The 18,375-nt window shown below is 40.2% G+C and overlaps 2 protein-coding genes across 2 annotated transcripts in view; one reads left to right on the top strand and one right to left on the bottom strand.

Moving 5' to 3' along the window:
* Positions 1–395: 395 nt before the first annotated feature.
* LOC137296098 (metabotropic glutamate receptor 3-like) lies at positions 396–13,213 on the top strand. Its single transcript, XM_067827778.1, has 6 exons — positions 396–592; positions 5,692–7,176; positions 8,877–9,160; positions 9,884–10,896; positions 11,364–11,567; positions 11,923–13,213. The coding sequence occupies exons 2-6, from the start codon at positions 5,692–5,694 to the stop codon at positions 11,955–11,957; spliced, it is 3,021 nt and encodes a 1,006-aa protein (XP_067683879.1). The 5' UTR covers positions 396–592; the 3' UTR covers positions 11,958–13,213.
* Positions 13,214–14,582: 1,369 nt separating this feature from the next.
* LOC137296085 (inositol polyphosphate 5-phosphatase K-like) overlaps positions 14,583–18,375 on the bottom strand; it is a 29,411-nt gene continuing 25,618 nt past the window's right edge. Inside the window, exons 11-12 of the mRNA XM_067827754.1 lie at positions 18,124–18,309; positions 14,583–17,988 (exon numbers count right to left, since the gene is read on the bottom strand). Of these exons, the coding sequence (XP_067683855.1) occupies positions 17,977–17,988; positions 18,124–18,309 (198 nt within the window). The 3' untranslated portion in view covers positions 14,583–17,976. The remainder of the gene's footprint in view (positions 17,989–18,123; positions 18,310–18,375) is intronic.

Below are 18,375 nucleotides of genomic sequence, written 5' to 3'. Positions count from 1 at the left end.
TGTATGTATGTATGTATGTATGTACAATGTATGTATGTATGTATGTGTCTGAGTGGATATCATTACAGAAAGTATCCCCATGCTTTCATCATGATCACTGCATGTGTCCGTATTAGCGAGGAGTCTGTTTAAAAGCGTCCGTTTTGTGCAGGTTTATGTTGTGTAATCGGTTATTAGCGAAGACAGACTCCCCGAATCACATGATGAACACGATCTGTAACACTGTGCGAGAAAACCCACATATTTATTGAAAATGCCGCTCAGCGGGTTTTGTGTTATCCAGCGTTCGCGACGGGCCGTGTGTTCCATTGTGACAACTATAAATAACCCGTAGAACCAGTTTTACAGGTGAGCCGAGCGCGCTAGTAATATCGGGACCGGTCCAACGCTATATTGTATATGGCAGTGGCCGTGGTGCTGGGTTCTTGTGAATCAGGGCTGTTTTCATTGGTAGTGTATTTATAGTGTTCTCAACCAGCCCAGGGTTGGGTTCTGTGATATCGTTGTGTGGTATACACCGGTACACAGGAAAGCGGGTAGATTCATAAATTTCATTTTCGACACCCGAAAGGATTTAAATTCATTTTCCAAGGTGAGTTATAATTGTGAATTTATAACGCATTCCAATCGAGTTTTCTATTCTGCCCCTGAATATAACAGGGAGAACAGGCGTGTATGTTTATACTATTGTCTCCGCATATTGCACAAGGGAGAGGTGACAACATGTATTTTATTGGTATAGTTTGACCCCTTGTGTTTGTTGTGTTTTCTTTATGATGATACACTAATTGTAATACCTGCTTAATACCGCCACACCGGAGCAGCAACACGCCTTACAACCTCCTATGGGCAACACCCTACAGAAAAACGACTGGTCTTTAGTACCTATTATGTAGTACAATACGTGTCCCTCATGACGAGGGTTGTAATGACACTCGCGTTCACATAAAAATCACACATTTCACGAATCGTCTTGTAAAATGTGTCACAATACACAATACACGCATCGCAGTGAACATATGTACCCCCTCACCCCACATTCCTACCGCGGTTAGCAATCCCTGCACCTGTAATTAGTTGTGTTCTACCACATGGTACCTTATTTCAGAATCGTCCAATATCATTACACTCTTGGTATCGATTAAAACAGTATTCCATCCTTGGTATCGATTAATTACCTGTCATGTTTGTGTGTTGTGCGATACGCATCACAATTCGATATAAACAAGATTGTAATGTTAAGGTGTGGTGACTTTACTGCTTGAACCAAACATGTGTTTCTATCATGTAAACTCATTTCTGCATGTAAGAAATACAGGTAGAACATTCACCTTATGCCAGGTTCAAGTGATTTTCTCGGCTTAAGGACAAAAGTACCTCTTTTTATGAAAACGGAATGTTAAATTCCTCAAATTCCCCTAATATTCAGAATTGTTATGTAGGTTTGCATTGTAGACAACACGAGCGCTGTATTGGGGAGTCAGTGGTATTTATTGCGCACACCATGCAGTATACAGCTTTAATGTAGACATTTATAGTTTGCATTGTCACGGGAATCTTCCCGTGGGAAGACAAGCTTGTCAGTTGATTTTATATGGTATATATAGTTATATGTCCTAAATAGTAATATTGGTCGCCAGTGCTACTTCGATGTTTTTAGTGGCAAAACATTCAAATATCGAATGGATACGATAAAATCGTTGAGACATTAAATGTTGTGGAGGCCGTTATTTCTAACGTAATCACATAGATGTTTGAACAAACAGGGCAAATGGCTTCAGGTATTGTCAGGTGACCATTTCATGAAACTTCAATTGCTGGGGGCAGTAAAAGGAACACGTATTAGACGTATACAATATGGGATACAACAATACAAGGTACATACTTGGCGGTACAGACATGTTCCTTTTATCTTAACACGAGCTGGAGACTATGGTGTTTAATTCGGGACCAATCTGGTTATGTAACAATCCAACCTCCACAACTGATGTACCTGTGTTAAGACGGGATTAAGGCTGTCCTCATGGGGTCAGTCATGAATACGAGTGATTAGGTTTTGCAAGAGGTCAGTTTAGAGATAAAGTATTGATTAGGAAGTTGAAGAAAAAATGACAATATGGTATAAATGCAGTAGAACAATTTTAACCCTTGAGACACAATGTCTCATGTGACCAAGTGACCACGTGAATGAGTGAGTGAGTATGGGTTTGTGCTGCTTTCAGCGTAATTCCAGCCAAATCACGACGTGTACACCAGGAAGGGTTTTCACACATTGTACCCGTGTTGGAATTCAAACCTTAGTTTTCACCGTGATGAGCGGCCCCTTTAATCATTAGGCTATCCCATCACTGACTTGATGGTGGTGCTGGACATCAGTACCGAACCATCACACTGAAAAAAGATGGTTAATCATAAGGTATGGGTAGTCTTTCCGCTCTTTTCAGCCACTTACAATAGTAAAATGAAACTTTATTGTGACTGATTAAAAACACCAGCAATAAAGTGAATTAACTAAGTACCCCAACCCTAACCCTGTCTAGAGAAACAAGTGAAAGGAACCACCGGAATTCTTTTCTGTGCAAGAATCAAAGCGGCATAAAACTAAACTCAGTCATTCACGTTTCAAGAGATGTCAACTTGAAATTCAAATGATGAGATGTAAAGATTCAAAATCCTAAACAGTCAGAGTGCCATACCCTTAACAAGTACATCAGAAGTATCATATTCATATCAGCCCTTTTTGAAGGGCTTGTTTTGTATCTAAAAAAAACATATATTCATTGGACAAAGAAATATGTTCTCGTTCACTATTGTAATACTCGTGACATCTAAAATAATCATATCAGTTATGTCGTTAGTGCCACGAACACAGAGACATCTGCCCCTCCCATTGCAGTACACACATGGCATGATGTCAGCACAGGTAATATTTGGCTAACCCATTAAATATATATTGACTACTGTCTTCTTTTTGATATTGTGTGACAAATAAGAACGACAAAACAACAACAACAAAAACACGTATTTTCCTGAAATTACTATTGTTATTCCTCCTTGGTGATTGCTTACTATGTAGATGCTCCCTACTTCGGAAGTGTCCTTCATTCGGCAAAGTCGAGTTAGCTTCACAATTCAGTTTGTAGGACAAGTTTCTGTTTTACCGAATTCGTCTTCACCTTTGCTGTATTTACTTCCCATTTATAGTTACATCTCTTAAAACAGATATCAATATCATCATGACTTCACTAGGCCAGTTTGTCAAGTTGTGAAGCATGTTATCAAAGTTTTTAATCAGAACTCATAACCAGACAGGAGATGGAGGCCATAACATTTCGCACGTGCCGGAGGCGATGCTGATTTAGAGTTAGCTCCCCTGGTACACAACGCAGGCCCGACTGAACATCTCTTAAAGGAGCACTGATGCGGAGCGAATAATGTTTCTCGCCAATGGTCGAATTACGAAACCGAACCGCAAATTGGTCAGCGCCCGCTCCTTCGACCGTGACGGACAAAGGAACTGGGCTCCTGTCCATATTAGCAGAATTTCTTCACCTAAACAGTCAGGAGGTCGGATGCCCATCATATGCCATTTGTTTAAAAATATCCATGGTATTCCTTGTCTGATCGTAACCAAATATCCCAGCAGTGTAGTTCTTTTCGGATGCTTGGATGGTATAGTTAGTGATCCAATCTGATCCTATTTCTGTGTTTTTAACCTCGATATTTAATCATGTTACATGAAAATATGATGTCTACAGGCACGTATCAAGCCATTTGTTTCAGTACGGAAGATTGCAACAAAAGTGTTTTCAGGCTGCATGCGACACAGAGATTACATCTTCCTTGCTGTAACTCGCGTTTGATGGTGTAAACCTACACGTGTTATTTGTCATCATTCTCTGGATGGTCAATTAATGAATTTATAACAGGTATAATTAGCAGTAACACCACTTTGGTTACTCAACAAAGGTTCCCATTTGGCATTTCTCCTGTCTGGAGTAAATACTCAACATTATAAATTAAGGTCTGTAATGGCAAATATATTGTATGTTATGTAATATGTGCATGTAAGTGATGCAAGAGGGTTCATCAGCTGAGTTACAAAAACAAAAATCGATCAAAGGATTAACCGATAACACACTGATTGATTAATTACTTTTATCTTCTAGCGGATTTGTCAAAAGGCAGTGTGTGTAGATGACTACACCCTGTCGTAAAGAGTGACTGCAAAAACAACATCCTTCCTTCAAAGAATTAACCACCCTTGCGTTGATTGATTGATTGATCATTATTGGTTAACTAAATTACTTAGAATAGTGGACATCATACAATTAGTTGTGTGCTATCTTGGGTGACCAATGAGATGTTTAAACGATGTGTTACTTTTTCGCAAATGAGACAGTTGTAAGACACACGACACAGAGCAGGATTATTTACCAGCTGCAGATGAATGGAATACGATATCTTTTACGTGGATATTGATGGATACATTCCTGAACAAGGTAGTAGCCTGACATTGTTGCTATAAAATTAGTCTGTTTTGCATTCATTATTTGCATTTTGTTTTAATTTATTTGTTATTTGTTGTAGCATTCACCAGAATCTGTATGACAGAAAACACACACTAGATCGCGTATGTGTGTGAAATAGGATCCACATTGGCAATCTATACAATGTATAAATGTTGCTGTTATGTTAGAAATTTACTATGAGTATAAGCAGATCGTGTGTTCTATTATTGATTTTCAGAATCATACAAATATCACAATAAACTAATTAGGGTTATGAGACAAAATATAGAGACGTACATGGGCTTCGTTATTTTCCCGTCCTCATAGTTTTTTACTATTTCTACCACTGGCAGATGATTAACCTTCAAAGTGTTTCATTTGTTTTCATAATACATTTGTTATGAAGTAAGAAGAATCAAACTACCAATTGCGCTTACGGAATGCACAGCAGAGGTCACGAACCAGTCACGAATTCTGGGATATCATCCGGGTACTCACGGGAGAAAATCAATAACAAAAGTTTACACCAGTCCACGGAAATTGCTCCGCATCAGTGCCCCTTTAAGCATATTCTTGCGATTATGGTTGAAATAATCCCCGCTAATGTCACCAGCAAATACCTGGCTCTGTATGCACTGATGTATAAATATGTATTTCAAGTGCTGTCCATAAGTTCATATCTGAATTCCAATGATTTCCTGTTTAGGTCTTGTTTTATACATATATGCTTATTTGAAGAATTATGTTGTATGAAACACATAAAATACTTGGTTGTAACGCTGACCTAGGTTATATATGTTACAGGAAATGCAATAATCGTAAAATATTTTATCGGACTTCGGGGGTTTTTATTCGCTGTGTGCATTCCCTTGGAACGTATACTCAGTCAACGTAACACGAGGATCAGTCTTAGTTGTGGGGATTTCTGGTAAAATATGCTCCAGCAGATGTGCGGGTACTCCGTACTCAGAGTATCTTTACTCTTGCTACCCATTATTCATGCCGTAAACCACAGTATTACCTTATATTGAAACGTACAGAGGTGATATTACGATATACTGATGTCTGCGGTATACATGCACTTATTTCAATGAGCTGTTACTGCATATAATCTCCAGGTGAATTATTTATCAATATTTGTCTTGAACACTTTTTTCACAGTCGTGATCCATTGTTTCAGATGAGGGTCCTACCGGGGCTCGCAGTTGGTCTTCTACTCTCTGTCTCACTGTCGTCTGCTCAGGAGACCTGCCCAGCTACCGGCGGAACGTGCCAGGAGACCCCTATGGCCATTAAAAAGACTACCACTACTGACCCAGCTGCTCATTACTATATCGGAGGCCTGTTTGGTATACACGAAAAGGGAACCACAGCCTTCTCCTGTAGTGATAAATTCAGACTCCACGGGATCATGAACCTCCAGGCGTTCCTTTGGGCAATTAACTACTTTCAATCGCGACTCCCAGCAGACGGAAACAGAGTGTCTATTGGGGGTGTTGCGTTTGACAACTGTCAACGCACAGAGCAGGCGATACAAAATATCCTGGGTTTTGAACAGTGTCGAAATAGGTTAGCAGGTGTCGACAGACGACAGGTCTTGGCTTTCGTAGGTCCAGACACAAGCGACGAAGCCCTGGCTGCAGCTGCTCTCATGAAGGACATGTCCTTGACCACAGTCAGCCATGCGGCAACATCTCCGGAACTGAGCGATGGGAACATGTATCCGTACTTCCTCCGTACCGTACCATCAGATGCAAATGAAGCGGAAATTCTGGCTAGCGTTTTGGCTAACCAGCTGAAGGCTAAGTATACACAGCTTGTTTATATAGATAACGCTTATGGGAGACACGGAATGGAAGAATTCCAGAAACAAGCCAAAGCTAGAGGTATCTGCATCATACAGAGCATCAAGATCACTTCCGATGTATCCACATCCAAGGACAGCGAGGTTCTGCGTAAACTCATCAACAAGCAGAACGTGAGGTTTGTTGTCATATTCGCAGATGGTCCGACAGCCAACAGAGTCATGCAGTCATCTCAGGCATACAACGCCCGTTTAAATGCTCAGAATGCTATCAAGTTCACCTTCCTTGGTACCTCATTATGGGGTACCTCAGACCTGTATCTCAACAACGCCTACGCCGCGGCAAACAACAGCATAGTCGTGTCTAAGTCTACAGATCCTTTATACACTGACGCCGTCAACGCCTTCAAGAACTACTGGAATAATTTAAAGCCCAACGACAAGAGCTCGGGCATCGACAACACATATCTGACGGAGTACTGGGAAGACAGGTTTAACTGTAAAGTAGGCGGAACTTCCAACGCCTGCGTGTTGGCTACCCAGTCCCTTCGGGACGACCTTGACGCCTCCGTACCATACACCATCATGGCTGTCGACGCCATCATCAGGGGCATTTATGCTGCAGCCAAAAAGGCCTGTACCGTATACGACCTCTGTTCTGACCTTCTGAATATTGGCAACAGAGGTACCGCCATATTTAATGGTATTAAGCAAGTAGAAGCCTTAGGAGATGCTAGTAGAGTTTTGTTCGACCAAACCGTTGGAGCAAACAACAAGTACGTGACTGGCGATCCTTCTAATGGCAACGGCGGCTTCACTAACTACAAAGTCCATGCTGTGGTCAAGGGCGTGTACACTGAGGTATGTATAATTTTAGTATCTGACTTATTCAGCACTTGTGAATGGCGCACTTGTCTCGCTGTTTGCGGCCATGTCGGTCTGTAGTGTGTCTGATTGTTATTGTAAATAATCGAGTCTGAACCAGACAATGCACGATCAACACCATGAGCATCTATTACACACATGGAATACGGTGATATGATTGTATCATATCAATCAAGCAGTCAGTCGCCCTTCAGTTAGTCGCTTCTTACAAACAATAGTTGCTAAAGACCAATTCTAACCCGGATCTTCACGGAGGCAGTATTATGAGGAACTGGAACAGTATTGTAAGGAGACTTTATACTAAGTCAGCTATAGATGTATAACAGATTATATTTATTAAAACTATCAGTCTATATACGCTTTTGAAATAACACCTTGGAATAATGTATTTTGCGACAGGTCATTTCTCTCTTTTGCACCAGCCTTAAACCCTAATTATTTTTTAAAGGATCTGGGGGAGAGTTACTATTGCTTTGTTTAATCCCCTGCCAACACCCCCTGCCTCACCGCCACCCCGAATATCAGTATGATGGCCCTCTAATTGTTGTCCGATATAAAGATGAATGCTAAGTAGGAAACAATTCTTCAGAAGACGACAGTTACACTACAGTCTACGTTTTGCTGAGAGACCTATTTGTCCCCATGACTTTTACCGGTGATCAACAGCGTGATTATCTGTGTACGTTATTGGCATACAATGACATGAACAAACCAAGTCTGACCACTAGATCTATTAGTCGCTTCTATAAAACAAGCATGTTTTGCTAGAGACCAATTGTAACCCGACTCACTGACCCTCGGTTATGTAATGAAACGACTCGGCTACCCATCCCACCCCCATATAGTTACTAAACTGGTTTTAAGTGAGGCCCATTTACACCAGTCAGCTTTAGGTTGGAGGGGAGTCCTGCGTAAAACAGGTCCCATTCATACTCTCTCCCTGGAATATGTGCTGTTTTATTCAAGAAACTACCGTGACAAACGCCAAACGCGAGTCAGGAGAGTACATTGTTGACGAACTCTCACATGCATTGAACAATAGGGCACCCAAAAAAAACCTCGCTCAACCTTATACAGGTTCATGCTGAGTCCGATATGAAAACACGAGGGGATGTACACATGTAGTGGGATGTGCATATTGTGTTGGGATATATATAGCCGTTCATTCATGAACAGGTGACCTACATTAAAATCAGCAGGAGACACACATGGTGACTGAAGCTATTCACACTTATACAAACAGGAAGTGTAAAAGTGAATGAGTGAGAATAGTTTTACGCCGCTCTCATCAATGCTCCGAGCCCAGACATGCAGACAATCATGTGATCAACAGCATGATCATCGATCTACGCAATTGTGTCAACCACGTCAGAGAGACCAATTCGTTTTCATATAAGCTCACACAATTATAGTCCGTGTCATAATTGCGATCAATCAATATTTTTGTCATAACAAATAAATATCTACGTTCCTTTCAAATCAACACCGAGGTCAGTGAAACTGCCAGTGAACAGAAAGCTCTCGCTCGTCTGCCCTTAGGCCCTGGGGTGAATATCAACAAGGATGTACTAAACGTGACCCTTACAAAGCTGATAAAATAACTATTTTGTTTGATACTTGCAATTGTACTAAGGTTGACGATTATAATGCATTGGATCGTCTTCATTCTTTTGTAGATCGGTAACGTTAACTACAGACCCAGAGCCAACGTGACCATTACACAACCTCTGGATATGAGGTTCTACCAGAACCAAGCTGTCTGTAACTACCCATGCACCGACTGCGGTGAAGTTGCAACAACACCAGCACCGACAACTGCCATGACGACCTCTCAGACTGTAACGACCACCAAGGACCCAACTGAAGGCGGGAACTTCACCTTCGTCAAGTTTCCTACCACCCAAGAACTGACCGGCGCCTATTTCAAGTCTCCCCGTAGTGGGGAGATGTGGATGACCAGGTACTTGACCAACATTATGCTCACTAAAGCTTTCTTGAGGATTCATTACTGTGACTGGGCTCGAACACCCAAAACAAGAGACCTAAATACCCTGTTTTAGTGATTTTGGTGTAACTGATAAAAGCCGACAACTCTCAGTGTCAACCTTCTATTTTTAAATGTCGATAGTTTTAAAAGTTTTCGTCAGATGTTGTCCCTGGTCACATAAGACTTCGCGTGTCCTGAATAACGAATCATGTGTTTTAAACAAGTGTCCTTTCTTGTTGATGTCACAAAAGTAATCTTCCGTAATGCCAGGTTTTATTGTTTCTGATAAGAACAACGATGCGATAATTGGATCCATGAAATATGCTTTATACTTTATCAAAGGAATGCCCTTTGCAATTTGTTTATGAATTCACAATGTTAACGACTGACGATTGATTTAATAGCAAGGTGTAAGCGCCGATGCACTACACAGGCGAGAGCCTTCCTAATAGCTGGAGGCATTGACTGTCTGAACACCTGATTCAGAGAGATATTTCTGTAAGTCAACATATACAGATGACTACTCCCACTCCCTTGATGAAGCCATTGATCTCTCTGGACCACCCCATTCTTTACCCCCTGGTTACACCAACCTGGAAGCATTAACTGTTCGAGCCCCTACAAATCTATCGTACTCTGACAGTAAAACACATTCACAGAAACAAAGGCCGCCCACACTAAACATGTTTGTTCCAGGTTTGAGATTGGACAGAGATGGATTATCGCCCTTGGAGTGCTGGCTGGACTTGGCATCTTGGCGGTCATCATATTCGAGATCTACATCCTGTACAAGCTTCTTGGAACACGCATGGGAAGTCGCTGGAGGACAATGTGGCTCGGGCAACTTCTCCTTTTCGGCATCTTCCTCAGTTTCCTCACCCTCTTCGCATTTATCCCCGTCCCCACCAAAGCCACGTGCGCCCTCACCAGGTTCGGCGTGGGTGTGTCCTACTCCATCATGTTTGCAGTTCTGTTGGTGAAGCTGATGGTGATTCTGACGTCCAAGACATCGGAGTCCTCTCTCCTACCCGGCGACATAGAGTCCCCCAACTACCTAAAAGGAATCTACCAGTTCCTTATGTTTATGTTCGCTGTCGGGGTCCAGGTTGTTATTGATGCCCAGTGGTTGATCACGGTGCCTCCAGAAGCTGTTCTTGTAACAGACAACGGGGGCAACCAGGCCTGGGTGTGCAACCACTACACTTGGAAGGTGAACACCGGCATGCTCAACATGACAACGTTTGTGCGCAACGACTTCGAGAACCATCTCCTTTCTCTCGTCTACATCATGTTCCTCATCCTCATCACCACTGTCCTCGCTCTCAACGCCCACGGTATCATCACCAACCACAGAGAGAGCATCTTCATCGGTATCGCATCAGGCTTCACCATCCCTATATGGTTGGCGTGGGGCTTGGTTGGAGGTCTTAACAGAGACCACATCGTTGCTCAAGAGTTTGGTGACGCCTGCATAGCTTTTGGGCTGTTCCTGACGGCGACGTTGATCCTGTTTGCGATGTTCCTCCCCAAAGTACGGCAACTTGTCAACATTGGCGTCGAGGGCATCTACTTCGAGGACGACAGAGAGACCTACTACGCCGGGTCTGTAATTATGCCTCCTAGCTACAAGAGCAAAGCCAATTCTGTCCTCTACGTCAACAACTCCGGCATCTATTCAGAGCCAGTAGTCGTCGGCAATGGTGACCCCAGTAAGTATAGAATTTTGAGCACATCCTTCTACATTTATTAATGAATTATTTACTGACACGTAGAACTCTTTCAGCTTACATATAAAGTTTCTACGGGTCTCTTGGCAAAGTATTTGGACCAGTCTGTCTTCAAAAAACCAAAAAACAAAAAACGCTCCTGCCTTTCGCCCCTTTGCACTACAGATTGACTGAATTGTTTGTATCAGAATTATTTATAGTCTGGGAATAGGCTTTTGTCTATTTTTCTTCGTGAAAACGCCTTATGCACACCATTGGTGATGACCAAGTCGGAATGCACCATTGGTGACAGTGCGAGGTGTAGAAATTCATCGTCAAATCACTGGATGTGTCATTCTCTTTCAGGGAAGCTACTTGTCATATCTTAGGAAGATATGACAAGTAATCTCGAGATCTGTGGGAAGAGAATGTGGACATGTATACAATTATTTCATTTTCTTTTTTCACAGTGGCAACCCATCTAAAACATCCTGGTCATCATTCGGGGCCATATAGTACATACAGTGCACCTGCTGGATACGCGAAGAAGAGCGAGTCCGGAAGTAAAGTGCTTCGGGTTACTCCGGATCTAACCGGAAAACATCCCACTGAGAGGCGAAGACCTCAGTCTGAGTTCGCCTACGTGCCTCGGTCTGTTAAAGGAACTTTGAAACGTAAGTTGATGGAGAAACTAAAAATTGTAACAGAAATCTGTTGGTGTTTATTTTACACTTTGTGTCATATTTGCACATATATTGTCGTTTGAACTTTCAGTCTTATCTGAACCAACTTGAACAACCCAAAATGTCTCAAATATATTTTCAGTTCCAAATGTTTGATAGGTATTACTACATAAGCTCTTAGTTCAGTCAAATGTCGTTTTCTTCTTTAAAATTACGACCCTTGAACGTGACAGGATTTGGCTAATCGCGTTAAAATCTGATCTGGGAAAATCTCAATTTAATGTGAATGGTCAAAACGCACCGCACACCATGTAATATTTATATTAAGTATATTTTCCTGTTTCAGGATCGAGGTCACAACAAAATCTAGGAGCCCTGTGAGGTTATTCAAACATACTGAACATCTCTACATGTTGGACTGTGTTGTGGAGCGGAAGGAAAAAGAAATCATCTGTAATCGTGGTTGTTGTAGTAACGTGATATGGAGTATTTACGGCCATGTCTTCACGCACTGAGGTACAATTCCAAACTCTGCTACATTTCCTAGGGTTCAGAGAAGACTTTATGACTTAAAGTTTATCAACCATGAACCAGCTAAGTACGACTGCGCTTGAAAGGGCTCGCCTCGACATGCTTGTACGTCGTTTGGAAATGAGGCTAAATTTGTACATACATATCTATAACATGCTCGCTTCTGAGCCACATTATGAATATTCACATCGTCGTCGGTTTAAGTCGCCCTAACTGATATATCAATCAATCAGTCAATCATTTGTAACTATATATTGAGGAACACTAGTGTCTGGTCGTATCTAACAATTTCCTTGATGTCTTTTTTGTCTGAAAATAATACTTTCCTTTCTAGTGTATATATTTGTAATTTTAAGTTTAATTAAGGTGTTGAAAGACAGGCTGTCTCAAACTTAGCGATTAAACCTGGAGAAATGTCTTCCCTCAAGTCTCCAAAGAGAACTCAATCAGGATTCCTATTCATCACCAATTACGAAAAGCGCCGAAATGTGCCGAGTGTATGCTTACTGTTCACCGTTCCAGTTGATTGCGTGCATGATATCTGATATTTGTTGAGCGATACGTAAAATCAATTAATAGCATGTACATAGTTTGACTCACACTTATGAAATCGCTTAATTTATTATTGAGACTTTCTGGAAAAGAAGGGTGTCTGTTGACTTAATGTCACCTATGTAGGCCGAATATTGCGACATATCAAACTGATCTCCGGTAAATAAATAAATACGTTTCACATGATTCTGGAACTTTCTCCCCCTCCAAACCATGAGGAGAAACGTCATTCTGTGATACAGCTGTCCGCGCGTTCAGCAGAGAAGATAAAATCAAAATGTATCGAAGCCCCATTTCACATTAACATGTCATGGCTGTACATGATATCCCAGATAAATAAATAGCTACTTTGAGTGTGTCCCGATCGTGCACTGTGGACGGCTCAAGTAGACCTGTATAGCGGTAATTCCACGTATCCAACCTGTGTCGTGTAAGTAAATGTATGGAAACACGAGATAGAAGTCCGTTATTACCTAACGTACTTCACCATTATGTAATATATATATATATATATACATACATGTATGTGAATAAAATTTTACATTTATTTTTTCCCCGTGTGTCAATGTTTCTTTCTTTCAAGGTTATTGGATGCATGTATTGGTATATGAAGGACGTTATTAAACGTGGGAATGACAGAGTTGGTGTTATCGCCACAAAAGTCCCCCTTGTTTCAAATCAGCTGGCTATTCAAGGTGATCTGGGTTAGAATTGGTCTTCAGCAACCCATGCTTGTCATATAAGGCAATCGAGTGGTCTGGGTCGCTGACTTGGTTGCCATCGTATGCCAATTACCTAGATCGATGTACATGCTGTTGATCCCGACTCGATTATTTACGCCATATATACACCCGGGAAATTAATTCAACAACCCCTGTCAATCTCCATCTTTGGATGTTTTCACACAAGTCAGGTGATGACCAAGAGAAATAGCTTTGACTGACATGCCTGTTGAGTGCATGCCAACAATTTGCCATCTCAGTACTTCAGAAGGTCTTCTCGAGATCTGTTTCAAAGACCGCTTAGGAACTGGAACACCCTTTCACAATACATGAGATTTGATGACATCAAGTGACATCATTAAGATTGTTAACAGATGCTCTACAGTCGTAAAATACAAAGTGTGCCTAATTATGTTCCTGGTGTATATTTTAAACTAATATGCACCTAACCTTGATGGATGTAGCATGGAGTGACCTATTACAACAGACAGCTGGTATGCATTAGAGTGGTAATATATAGATAGTTTTGATTTTGTATTTGTTTATGTTCAGGTGTGGGAAACCTGTTTCCTGACATTTTATCATATACTGAACAGCAAAATATTGTATTGGTCAGCAGGAGCAAGTATGCTGTTTCTGACGGGTATCCATGTTAAACTGCTCGGATTGGAGTCAGTCAAATTTGTATGACGCCTAAAATCCAAATGCATGTTGATCAAAGGCACCAGTCACAACAGCAGCGCTCTTTGAAACAGCGGTGTCTTCTCTTCATACCGGTCAGTGTGTGATCTGGGACATGGGTCTGCCTTACCAACTCCCATCACCATAATAGATTGAGAGGAAGCAGATCGTAGGATTCTCCCGGCCGATAGCTTGTGGTAGAGAGAGAACCAGTTGATTATGGGGGTTGCTTGGTTTATTGGCTTAACGCCGCAATATTCCTTCTTTATGTTTATGCCAGTACTTCCCATCAAGAGTTGACTAACAAATGTGATAAATATAGCCACTTACTCCAGGCAACTGTTCTAGACTAAATTTCCCGAAATATACCGTACTGTTTAAAGGTACTCTTTACACATGAACTGATGTGTTGTAAAACAAATTTGTAACGCTGAACAAGAGACCATTTACCGGTACCATTCTCATCACAAGGGGATATGTCCACTGATCAACAAAAGAACATATAACATAAATAATCACATTGTAAAATATTTATATTTATTTCATATCTGGTATATCTGCAACAATGTATATAATATGTATAGCATATGCCCTGACCCTCGTATCATAGCATAAGCAAATGCTGCAGTAATAACTACTATTAGTGGACAAGCACTGAATGTCTACACAGATACTGTTACAAGGAAGGCAAGATCACTTTAGCAACGCATTCATCTCCACAGTAAACAACAATAACAACATCAATATAAATACTTCAGTAATTAAAGTCTCAGAATAGCACAAACAATGTTTAAAAATGAGAAATCTTGCACTGGTGGCTATATTAAAACGTATGTTTTATGTCTTCAAATGTAAGTAAATTTGTAAAGGTGGAATCCATAACAAATAGAAACAAACAGAAAAAAATAACACAATTACCAGTACATCCTGGTGTAAATAACATTTTATAAAACATAAAAACATACTTCCAGTTCAAATGGATTTTAGTGAATTTTACGACCATCACATCCTCCATGATTCAGGATATTCTAGAGCATCACTCTAGTCTCACACACACTCTGGGCTGAGAGCTCACCACCAAAGTTCAAAGAGGTAAAGAGGTTAATATGAATACTATTTCTAATACTGCTATGTCCTATCTGTTAAACATACCAGGGCTGTCGGGAAGCAAGAGAGTAGGCTTTGGAGATCATGATAGAGTAAATGATGTAGATGTGCAGTAAATGTTACAGTGTAGACATAGGATGAAATCTATACATGAAGATTATGTCAATACATTGTGTCTATCAACAGTATAGTTATACTTGTTGACACATCAGGTCACTGACCCTCTAAACAAAGGGCTTCCTATTTCTTCCATGAACACAGCCACAAACTCAGCAGGATTTCATATACCTGTAAAACACAATGTTTCTCTTCCTTGCTTTTCCAATATATAAGCCAGTTTTATATAAAATGTCTAAAATTAACAGATATCAAACGCAAAAGTAAAATGTATGCTACTGTCTCAAAATCTATTACCATTAATATGCTGTTTTCTCGAAAATAAATATGAAAATGACACAAATCTGTATGACAGCAAAGGATTCAAAGACTATACACAGCTATAAGATGATGTACTCACATAAAGGAGTGGTACATAGAGCAGATGAACAATATGTACATCACAGAAAAAACCCATAAAATACCCCAAAATGCATCATTAAACTAATAAGAATAAAATACTCTGTACATGGACATTGAGTTATCAAATTAAAAGCACCAGTAATTGATATACAACAATAAAACCATTCAGCTTATTCGAGAAAGTTTGTGGAGAAGTGAAATTCATGAGCTTGTTATTGAAAAACAAATAAGAGAGAGAAAAATTTATCACAAAGATTAAAACAGTCAAATACACAAGTGAAGTAAACTTGATAAAATTGGTATAAAAATTGACCATTAAAATAGTTCCAATTTGATTTTTAGCAGAGTTTGGAAGACATATGTACAACAAATAAGTTGATGACAAACACATTTTGCCACAGTAATTAAGTATGTTTGGAAAATGCTGAGACATATCCTTCATCAAATGTTCAGACATAAAAGATGCAAATTATCCTCCATCATATTTAACAGATTCATCATCCATATTGGTACAACATATTAGCTAAGACATAACATCTTACCTATTTAGCTTTGTTACAACAGCTACAACTCAGACCAAGAACTGACAGGTACATTAACCTTCCTAGTGACAAAAATTCTGTTTTTTTGGCATCCTAGATATTGGAACAATATTCATGATTGTGTTTGTGCATGTGCGCAAGTATGCATGCATGTCGGCATGAATGAATGTATATATGCATGTATGTAGATGTTTCAGGTGATCAATTTGACATGGGATACATTGGAATGTGACTTAGGCCATTTATAGTCATCGTTTTGAAAACAACTGAGTCAATAAATCATTAAGAAAATATACTGTCATCAACACTGACTTACAGACTACTTCTCCTGAGTGGACATATGTGCAAAGTTTAACTATCTTCACCATGTGTACCAAGTCTTGCATCGAACACCCCTTGCTAATCAGTTTCTACCTTCAGTACTCAACTTATGCCCTGTAAATACCTCTGGTGTTCACTCATACTGCAATATTTCACTTACAATATGGTTCTATGCAAACCACATGGACAATACCCTTCACAGCCAAGTGGCTCCCATGGAAATATTCACTGTTCAGACTGTTGTCGAGCACTCCCTGTAATTCCACTATATATAACATGGAGATATGTGGTTTGATAGTGTTGACAAGGTTCATGAATTCTTCATATATGCTATAACTTCTTCTCCCACCTCATTGGCTCATGTATAGCCTGTTGAGCATGTGCAAGGTATTATATTCACATTTCAGTGCCCAGGACAAGTCTTGTCTCCAGTGTTCAGAGCCAATGATATTGTTTATAAAGATACTGAATTGTATTTTAGGCACAAACAACAGCTCACTCAACAAAAAGAGCATTAAATGTTTTGAGTGATACTGTAGAGAACAATCACACCTCAATATGTGTATGTATCACGTGATGATGCTTCAGCTCAATGGTGGAAGTCAGCCTGGAATTTGCTAACTCTTTGTGAATAGAACTGACCAAAACCAACAACATGTCCCTACATGGCCCCAAAAAAGAAGAAACAAGGATACTTTTCCATGCTTCATGCATAAAGTGCGGAGAAAGAAAACAATGAGATTTGAGCCATATTCTCCTGTGAGTGAGGTAATACATCTGTCATATTTTCAACTGACTAATACAGGAGGATAGGTATCAGTGTGTGACAGTTTCATCTACTGGTAAATGTGTTCATTCTAAAACAAACAACACATCAGGCAGCAGTAAAAAGTGTTCGTCAAAAAAAAACCTCTTGTCCAGACGAATGTTTTAGAATACATTTGTATATAATTAATGGGATATTACTAGGTATAAATGCCCAGTTAACTAGAGGGAATACTCCTTTGTCACTCAGTGCTTCAAATGTTCTGAATAATTTTAAGAAGATGTGTTTCAACTGACTGAAGTGTTCAACAGTTCTTGTTTTGATGTCTATCTATTCTCTTGGTCAGATTTCATAAGCACAGCTAACAAGATATGATGAGGCCTTGTTTAGCTTCCTTCTGTCAGACTAATTACTCATACTGAAGATTTCACTACTCAAAGATTAAATAAATTCAGCACAGAGGTAACATAAGCAGCAATGTAACGATATTGAAAATATACATTAACTTTTCACAGTCTGGTGATTGTGCACAGGTCATGTGACTACTACAAGTCACATGACCGTCAGCACCAGTCAGAAGGAATCTTGTCCTGCTGCATGTTGGATATGTTGAGCTGTGTTAACCAGGGTTATCAACATGATGGCTTCAGAAGTAGCACTTAAGGGGAAATCTGCAAACAGTCAATATTAAGATCCATAAATATTCCTCCAAATCACTAATATAACACAGATTTTCTCTACTGTCATCTTGAAAATACATTCAGAAGTTGTATTAAATAATGAAAGGAAAGAGTTGTTCAACTCACCATGAATTCATTAGAAATGCCCTGTAGAGAGTAATTTTTGGTCAGGTAGCACAGGACGTATTGTCCAGCAGGCACACGCAGTTGACTGGCAGGGAATTCTGCCACCACCCCACGGTCACCATGGTCCTCAGCCCCGTCTTCAGCATAGATGTAGCTCACATACTCATTGAAGCTCTGGAAATCTCCCTGGAACCCCATAAACAACACATACAACACCTTCATAACACCAAACGCATGACACCTCGTTAACAC

The sequence above is a fragment of the Haliotis asinina genome, chromosome 1, assembly GCF_037392515.1.
Source record: "Haliotis asinina isolate JCU_RB_2024 chromosome 1, JCU_Hal_asi_v2, whole genome shotgun sequence".
NCBI classification, from domain to species: domain Eukaryota; kingdom Metazoa; phylum Mollusca; class Gastropoda; order Lepetellida; family Haliotidae; genus Haliotis; species Haliotis asinina.
The sequence above is the reverse complement of the archived record's forward strand: the minus strand, read 5'-3'. Positions and strand labels throughout refer to the sequence as shown.

What these genes read in the sequence shown, in the direction of transcription:
- LOC137296098 (XM_067827778.1), top strand. Translation starts at nt 5,692, where the DNA reads ATGAGGGTCCTACCGGGGCTCGCAGTTGGTCTTCTACTCTCTGTCTCA. An exon ending in GGGGAGATGTGGATGACCAG is followed by an intron (nt 9,161 to 9,883) that starts GTACTTGACCAA and finishes TGTTTGTTCCAG; the next exon opens with GTTTGAGATTGGACAGAGAT. An exon ending in CGTCGGCAATGGTGACCCCA is followed by an intron (nt 10,897 to 11,363) that starts GTAAGTATAGAA and finishes CTTTTTTCACAG; the next exon opens with TGGCAACCCATCTAAAACAT.